At 37.3% G+C, this 9,083-nt stretch overlaps 2 protein-coding genes across 2 annotated transcripts; one reads left to right on the top strand and one right to left on the bottom strand.

Annotated features, from left to right (window-relative positions):
- The first annotated feature begins 246 nt into the window (after positions 1 to 246).
- On the top strand, positions 247 to 1,267 carry LOC117619589 (protein MIZU-KUSSEI 1). Its single transcript, XM_034349579.1, has one exon. The coding sequence runs from the start codon at positions 365 to 367 to the stop codon at positions 1,094 to 1,096; it is 732 nt and encodes a 243-aa protein (XP_034205470.1). The 5' UTR covers positions 247 to 364; the 3' UTR covers positions 1,097 to 1,267.
- A 5,881-nt stretch (positions 1,268 to 7,148) lies between these two features.
- LOC117620122 (cytosolic sulfotransferase 15-like) lies at positions 7,149 to 8,430 on the bottom strand. Its single transcript, XM_034350238.1, has one exon. The coding sequence runs from the start codon at positions 8,377 to 8,379 to the stop codon at positions 7,396 to 7,398; it is 984 nt and encodes a 327-aa protein (XP_034206129.1). The 5' UTR covers positions 8,380 to 8,430; the 3' UTR covers positions 7,149 to 7,395.
- Between the last annotated feature and the right edge of the window lie 653 nt (positions 8,431 to 9,083).

The following is a 9,083-nucleotide window of genomic DNA, read 5'->3' on the forward strand; positions in this document are numbered from 1 at the left end:
TAAGTAGCTTTGAAAATATTCTAGAATAATGTAGAAGCCAGTAGCTAAAGCTAACTAAAAAGAAGTAAGGAAAAAAAAAAAAAAAAAAAACGAAAGCTGACCACAGCTAGATAAGTATCTATCTTTAGCTAAACCACCAAACTAAAAGCCTAACCATGAGTCACGATAAACAAGGGGAGAAAAAAACATTCCCATATCCTTAATTCCCATTAAATTAGTCAACAGTTCCAACGTGCGCATCACAAACTTAGATTGCTCTTCATATACACCCTCATCCCCACAACCAAGCTCTCACCAAGAAGTCCCAACAAGCATTGCCGGCCTCAGCAATTAAGCCACCCTCCTTTTGCCCCCAAATTTTCATATGGCGGCACCACAGCTACCAACCGCGTCTCAAAACTTTAAACCAACTACGCCGCGGACGGTGCATACACCGTCGCCTATCTCACTCCAACCATCAACCAAAAAAAGCCCATCAAAACCTTCAAAACTCTTCCGGCGTTTTCGTGCAGTTTTCCGGTCATTTCCAATCATATCGCCCTCATGCAAGATCCCCGTTTCTCTCCACGGGAGCCGCATGGGGGAAGGACACACACACATGCACATCCACGGGGGGACGCGGATGACAGGAACCCTATTTGGGTATCGTAAAGCTAGGATTAACCTGGTCATCCAGGAAAGCCCTAGATGCCTTCCCATCCTTGTCCTTGAGCTCGGGATACAAACAGGAAAGCTCCTTCAAGATATGGGAATGGGGCTTGTCCGGATAGCGCTAGAATGCGAGAAGAGGCCCGGGGATAAGACGAAGATCGTGGACGAGCCGATATGGTCGTTGTACTGCAATGGGAAGAAATCAGGGTATGGAGTGAGGAGAGAGGCGACCGAGGATGATCTGAGTGTGATGCAAGTTTTGCATGCAGTGTCCATGGGAGCCGGGGTTTTACCAAATGAAACAGAGTTGCCAGAGGGTGATTTAATGTACATGCGAGCACAGTTCGAACGTGTGGTAGGGTCGAGGGACTCAGAGACATATTACATGATGAATCCTGATGGGAACAATGGGCCTGAGCTCAGTGTGTTCTTCGTCAGGATCTAATTAAGGTCTTAGCTAGGCAAGGGTTAATTAATTATTGTGGCGGGGAAAGAAAATTATATTGGGCTGGATTGAATATTAATGTACCAAGAAAAGAAAATTGTACATGGAAATGGCCTACATTTGTAAAGAAACCCTGAAATCAGAAAAACGTTCTGGCTTTTAGTTGCAATGTCTTCTGTTTTTGTTTTCATCAGGAAAAAAAAAAAAAAAAAGACATACAACATTTTTTTTCCTTATCGATCTTTTTAACATTTAGTAATTTTCATAATTTTTTTTTCCAAACTATCTAGAACCAGAGCTGTTGATTAAGTACAATGCAACTTTCGATTTGTAACTTAATTATATTACGTGTGTGTAAGATGTTTGTAGCTCAAGTGGTTAATTAAGAGGCATTACTCTTACACTCGAAGCTCTATGTTCGGATTTCCTCTTTCATTATCGCTTGTATAAAGAAAAGAACTACACCACGTGTTGTAATATATCTTATATATAAGAGATTTACCAATCTTGGATGATCAATGATCGCAATTGTAAGAAAACCTGGTTTATTCTGCAGCTCCAATCCAATATCCAAAATTCCACATCATTAATTGGCGTGTGATTTTGTTAATTGTGTCTACCACGTTTATAATATCTTTGAATAATCCATTAGAATACCAAGTAACATAGGAGCCCATGGATTTTGGGGGGTTTAACAAGTCAGTCCAGGGAAGTCAAACCGAAAACCATTCCTAAACAAATTAAGGGAGTGCCACTGCACTACTCTAAAAGCTGCGGATAAGTTTGTTTGTTTGTTTTATTTTTTTCATTTTTTTCATCCAAGTCCATACAAATGTAGATATATACAAGGAGGTACATAGGGTTTAAAAGAAAGAAAATAAAGTTCAAATTGTACAATAATTGGTCAACTACACTAATTAGCAAATTAGGAGTAATCCCCTAATTACAACTCATGTCCCTTAAGTTAGTGCATAAATATCATAATGCCAACTTGCTAAGTGAGCTATGAACAACTCGGTTTGAGATAAGTTTATATAGTCAAGAAATTTGCTAACTGATGATCTTCTTAGTTAAAATATGGCAAGTGAATAATATTGTCCTCCAACTTGTCTTTCCACTTGAACATGTTTAGTTTGATCTTATTGAACTGGATTATAGCCGCTTTTGTTATCACAATGTAAGTGCATGAGTTTCTTGGGTTCAAAGCCCAACTCTATTAACAGAATTCTAATCGACAATAACTTAAAAATATCATGTGCTATCGAATTTGAGCTTTTGTCAACATATTTCTATGCCAAGTAATTAGGTTATTACCTCCAAAAAAAAGTGTAAAACACCTTGATTTAGACTGTCCGTCAATAATGGATCTAGGCCAAATCTACATCCTCATACCCAACAACATATAGATGTCCATGTTGAAAACATCAACCCCTCATTAGGTATGACTTCAAAAACTTTAACATATGATTTACAACACTCTTATTATTCACACTAGGCGCATGTATGAATTGACTAACAACACTTATATCATAAGCAACGTCTGACATTGAATGAGTTAGGTGGATTAATCCTCCAATAAGGCGATGACATTGCTCCTTGTTGGTTGCTATGTGATCACCTCATCACTACGTTGACTTAAGAGGTTAGATTAATTAGATGGTGCGCAAGTTACACAATCACATTCGATGAGGATCCCAAAAGCATTCATAGTGGCACACTCGCAATGAATATGGCATGTAACACGAAAGCAAAGCCAACTAAGTAATTTGGAAACGAAAAACCTTTATTCAGGCTGAGGAGCTGTCAACTAGGACTGAACTATTGTAGTTCGAATCAAGCAGGATCACAACTGAGATGCTACCAGTATGTAGAACTTGTAAAGCAATCTTCAATCGTGTAAACCTATGAAATCTGGGTTGAATATATATAAGAATAAAAATTGTTATCAGTTTGATATTTGTTGTGATGAGTTATTGTAGAGAGCTACTAGTTGAGGACTTAAGCATCATATATTTATAGGAGTTTTGACCTAAGTCACTATTGGCACATCCTTGAGATGTTAGCTTAACATCTAAGTAACCCTTGAAAATATTGTCCTTTATCCAAATATTCCTTCCACTTGGTGTAAAAATAAATTTTCTTGACCCTCCGTTTAGATAAAGGAATTGAAAATTACATAGAATTCTACGGAATTTAGATTTATATAATTTCAATTTCTAGCAATTGAAGATTTCAGTGTTTGGAATGTCGAATTTTGTAAATGACACTACGGAAATTGGGAAATTACGCTTATTTTGGTAAAAATTAAACTCAGGGATTTGATGCTCTAATTTCCACTCTTTTTTCTGCTCATCATTTAATAAATTACACACTTAAATTGTCAAACAAGGGAATTGTCAATTTCTCCTCTTAAATTCTCAACTCTGAGCTAAATTTCGAGTTATTTTCCCTCATCCAAACGGAAAGACGAATTAAAGTACACATATCAATATTTGTCAATTTAGCTAAGCATGACATCAACAAATAACCAAAAGGCATCAACATTTTGTTTCAAAATAACTAACTCTTTTTTGGCCGGGGCCTAGACGGGCCGAGCTGCAGGTCGGGCTGAGAGTTCAAACCCTCGCCCCATGTACTACTTATTCTTAGAGCGGGCCAATTTGACTAAGCTTAAGTATTAGGTCGATCGGACCTAAATATTGGAATGGACCGGACTTTAGCTCATCAAGTAGATTAGATTTAAACATTGAATTAGATCGGGTTTTAATATATCGGGCCTTAAACTACCCACTCCGGTCTGCGAGCCGTAGGCCAAATAGTGATCCCTAACCTTAAAACTAAATTTAACTTACCTCCCCTCCCTCATCACCGGCTCGTCCGTATCTTTCTCTGTCCCTCAAATGTTAAAGAAATCATTATGGTTTTTTTTTTTTAAAAAAAAATAAAAAATAAAAAATAAAAAATATAGACAATGGGCCTATACCTCCTAATCTCCCCCACCCTATGCCAGTCATTGGTCATCTTCTTCGTGAGACAACGTTTTTTTTTTTATGGGTTGTTAAGATTTTCTTTGATTGAAAATTTTGATGGATGTAAATTTGTATGAAAAAGGGAGATTTTGAGTCTGAGTTTTTGAAAACCCGTTTTAAAAAAAGTTCAATTTTGTTAATTAAAAAGGATTTTATAAAACTATAGCATATATAAAGATATTAGTTGTTAAGAAATAAATCAATTGGTAGGTAGTTTTGAGGAATTGAAGAAGGGGAATGGTTCCACAGCCACAAGGTTCGTCACCAAACCCCAACATCATTAACATCATGCTTGGGGAGTAAGTGGAGTTGCGAGTCCAACAATAAAAACATGCATTACTATATAATCCTTTATCACTATTAAAAAAGCTCATTATAAGCCACATAAAGCTCGCGGTCTATATTCATGTTGACTACTGACAATTCGTGTTCAAAGAACGTTGGCCACGAATTAGCCACAGGGCACCTAATTATGATAGTTGTTGGTGTTGCCATTAAATTTCTACCATGACAACTGGTGTCTGTGGCCGATAAGTGGTGGGTCCCACTTTATTTTTAGTGATGATGCAACTCTTTCTTTATATTTCTCCATCGATGATGATTAATGCATTGGGTGAATGCATAGCATGTAGTTTTGGGTACCCGTGGGTGTCTTTCTGGTTTCTTTCTTGGCACCATTTGTTATTTGCAGTGGATATTATTTGGGTCCACAAACATACCGTGAACACACACACAGGTCGTGGTCCCTTCAGTTTCACAACAAATACAGCCTGCCATTGTAAGGATGGATGCGGAAATTTGCACACGACTGGGCTGCAATATTTTTTCTTGTGTCTATTATGCGTCGGTGGCTGACTAACTTTGTGTACGGACTCGGCTACAATTTTTTTTTTCTTGTCTTGTGTCCATTATGCGTCGGTGGCTGACTAACTTTGTGTACGGAGTTGATTAGGTGGAGTGGATCAGTTCTTGGAAGGGTGAAGTGGGGTAATTTTCACTTTAATGAGATGAATTTTCTAAAAATTAACACCAATTGCTGTATTTCCAAAACCTTGCACTGGTTCGGAGCCCATTTTAGTCTAAGGTTGGCTTCGCCCTTGCTTTTCGCCATGTAAATTGTTATTAGAACTCCAAAAAAATCCCATCATGCATGAAAAAAAGAGAGGAAATGCATGGAAACTGTTTTTAAAGTGCCAGTAGCAACTTCCCTATGGAATTTTTGGATAATGTTGAAAAACAGATGTTAGACTTGTGTCTGTAGGACGAAGGGTCCATATATGTCGTAGGACCTTTTGCATATGTTGCTGCCGACATCAAATGACAACAAAATTAGACATTACTGTCAAGGGTGGAACTGAGAATTTTTTAACGGGTAGGTTAGCTAAAGTCATTAGCTTAAAATTTAATGATTATTTTTTTTGGTACTTACAATTTCTATAGTCTTTTTAGAAATAAAAGTAAACATTAAATCATATAAACCAAGGTAGTTCATAACTCCATAGACTAATTTTCAATAAGTTTTAACATAAACCAAATAGGGTTTAACACTATAGTGGATTGAACATCTAAGACTTTTTACCTTGATTGACTTTAGGTTGAAGCATTCATATCATACATGAAAAGTTATTTTATGTAAAAATATTGACTAAGTATGAAAAATGGGTTTTCGGAATAATCATTTTCTCAAGATAATTTTTGGCAGCTTTTATTCCTCACACATCAAATAAGAAAACTTAATTTTATGGGGTTTTAGTATGAAGTATATATTGAATTAATGAGCCATCATTTTTAGCCTAAATCGTATTTTGCACTAAAACCGATTTTTCATATTTTGATTTGGTGGAAATTTGATTTTCTAGTATTTTTGTTTGAATCCAAATGGGAGGTACTTCCTTATTTACATTGTAAACTTAAGTAAATGGAGTAATATAAAAATAAATAAAAATAAAATGACAAAGACAGCCCACTGTAGCCCTTAGTGTTGTTCCGCCCTTGACTACTGTTATGGCGTGCCAAATGTTTTGGACACTCATGAAATTTTACTCTCTTTTTTTTCAATATAACTTCAACGTTATGAAGAGAAATTTATTAAAAAGAATAAGCAAACAACGGGATAACTGATCAAACTCCCCAACAAAACCAACCCAAGCATGACTCATGAAATTTTCTTCTTAAAAGCTTTAAGTGCGTATATGAGTATTTTACTTGCTCCACTTTAAGCAACTTTTCTTATAGATTATAGATTTTATTTAGGGTTTTTAAGTCTAATGGTCCCTAAATTCTGATATGGTTCGCATTTTGGTCTCTCAATTTCAAAAATTGTTCCCGTGGTCCTTTAACTTCATTTTCGTTAGGACAAATGGTCCTACCATGAATTTTGTTATTTTTTCTGTTAAATGCAAGGAAAAATAATAATTTTTTTTAATTTTTATTTCCACCATCTGAATATTCCTTTCACCCAAAAACTAAAAAACCTTCTTCCTATAACTAACCGCCACCACAGCCTCCCAAGGCCGCCCCTTTATTTTCTTTCGTGCAATGACCCTCAGCTTCTGTTCTGTAACGTTTTTATCATAAGTGTCTTGTTTATTTAAAAACATATATTTATATTGCTTGGGGAAATTTCTTCCTTAATTAATTACTGATTGGGGGCATAATCTTTGGGATTTGCTGCATCAACCTTTTTTTTTCCTTTCACTTTTCAAATATCGAATCAAAAAGAATATATATTGAGCTCTGTGTGGTGGGTGATGGCGTCAGTGGTTACTCCCTTTCATTGAAATGCTCTGATCATATTTTATTCTATGACTTTTTGTCTGCTTTATTAATTGTTTTCCTTTCAAGTTTTGCCGCAGTGGGAATCTATTTTGCCATAGTTCCTTTTCAAAAATGTTCCTGTAATGATGACCTAGAAATGAAAGCTTTTGTCAGCCCAAACCGATGGTTAGCACCGCATTAACTCGCTAGCCAATTGAACACTCTGTAGGTTTACGTATGCATTTGCCCAAATCCAAATCCAAATCAACTCAACTAAATACAATTTTATATCTCTTTCAAATTTAGATTATTTGCCACAATAATGGAATTATAATGATTGCATATGAAAGGAAAAGCACACAACATGTCTGGAACTAAAATGAAAAGATTTGCACTGCATACATTTCACAATTGAGGTCACAATCCCCTTCTTTTTGAGACAGAGATTTGGCATCCACCTTTTGGTTTCACTAAAAACGAAGCAGACAAATATCCAAAAACCACTGCAGGCCCCTATGGAAACACTTCGAATCCCAAACCTGAACCACCCAACCTTTCTTCTATGACTTTGGACAACCTCTCCACCATCTTAGGTGACAAATAGTTCACCCAATCTCCCACCTCAGCTTTTCTAAACAGGTTTTTATTCTCAAAATTCCCAATAGAAGACCCAATTTTATTAACCTCCAATTTCTTCATGTTCTCAAAACAGCAAAGCTTTGCAATGTTTTCAACCACACCACCTCTCTCCTCCTCCAAAGTAAAAGGGAAACCCAAAAACTTTGCCAGTTTTTTCAACTGAAAGGCACCATCTTCCTTCATGTCCTCATACTTCAAGAACAACACCTTGTTAGGCCTCAGCAAGCTCTCCTTCCAATACCCAAGCATGTGATCCCAAAATGGACCAAACCCAACAATGCCTTTGCAGTACATGTCAAAGGCCTCCTCCATGGAGATTGGGGATCCAGATTCTGGTTTCACTTTGTTAAGGAAATGCCAAGAGGAGACAAATGTGTCAAGTGGATTTCTGCAGATATAAACAATCTTTGCGTCAGAATTTTGTATGGAATTTCCCAATGAAGCAAAGGGTATGTGTGTTCCAAAGAGTCTTGGCTCAGAAATGTTGGTGAGATCAGGGAGCTGGTTGTTGGCATAGAGCTTGTACTCAAGGAAAGGCACAAGATCATGAGGGTTTGAATTGAGCAAAGGATGGCTCTTTGAGTTTGGAACGAAACGGTGCCGGTTCGAAACAGCAAAAGCCAAGGCTTTCAGCCATGTGGTGCCTGATTTTGGAATGCTGGCCACCACTATGTCAGTGTCATTAGCTTGGAAGTGCTTTTGGAAAGACATAATGGATTGGATCTCAGCTGACTGGCACCAAAAGCCTTGGAACTGATAGAGGTGAAGGGTTCTCCAACCTTTCTCTTTTGGGAGAGAAAGAGGCAGTTCAGTGCACTCATCAGTGAGTTTTTGTTGTTCTTCAAGCGTAGGTGCCATTGAAATGGTGAGTATAGAATTAATGGGCTTGAAAATCAGAGCGCAGATACCCCCTTATATAGTGTAAGAAGCACTTCCAGCTATTTGCCTGGCAAGGGGGGTTAGGGCAGCTAGTATTTATGAAAATAGTGACTACCCTTTCAAAAAGCAATGTGTGTTTCCAACAGTTGTCCTTTGCCATGGCAAATACTTTTTATTTTTTTATTTTTTTTTTATAACTGTTTTTTACCTAAACATTTAATTTGGATAATATTTTCGGATAGATTTTTGGGTTCCTGTGTGTCAATACTATTCATATCGGATAAGATTTTCAGTTTCAAATTTCAGATAAATTTCAAAATTCATATAGAGTATTGGGTTGTATTTATAGAAAAAAAAAATATCAGTAAATTTTTTGGTATTTTTTTATTGCACAAAAATTGTCAGCCGTTGGATTGAAGGAAAAAATCCGATCGGAGAGCTCAGACTGCGACTCGTGGAAGAGAGCCGCTGGCTGCACTGTAGCTATGCGTCCAAATTTTTTTTTAACTTTGGCGCGTGCGTTGACGTCAGCACGCTGACGTCAGGGTAACATTTGGGCCAGCCCAGGTTGCTAGGTCCCACCTTGAGCCCAGGCCATGTTTCCACCCTCCCCACCCCACCAAAGCCCCCCCTTGGTCCCCTTGTTGGAAATGCTCTAAAGCTCTCCCACTTACATTCTGCGG

The sequence above is a fragment of the Prunus dulcis genome, chromosome 2 (assembly GCF_902201215.1).
Source record: "Prunus dulcis chromosome 2, ALMONDv2, whole genome shotgun sequence".
NCBI lineage: Eukaryota > Viridiplantae > Streptophyta > Magnoliopsida > Rosales > Rosaceae > Prunus > Prunus dulcis.

Coding starts and splice junctions, on each gene's coding strand:
- LOC117619589 (XM_034349579.1), top strand. CDS start 365: ATGGCGGCACCACAGCTACCAACCGCGTCTCAAAACTTTAAACCAACT.
- LOC117620122 (XM_034350238.1), bottom strand. CDS start 8,379: ATGGCACCTACGCTTGAAGAACAACAAAAACTCACTGATGAGTGCACT.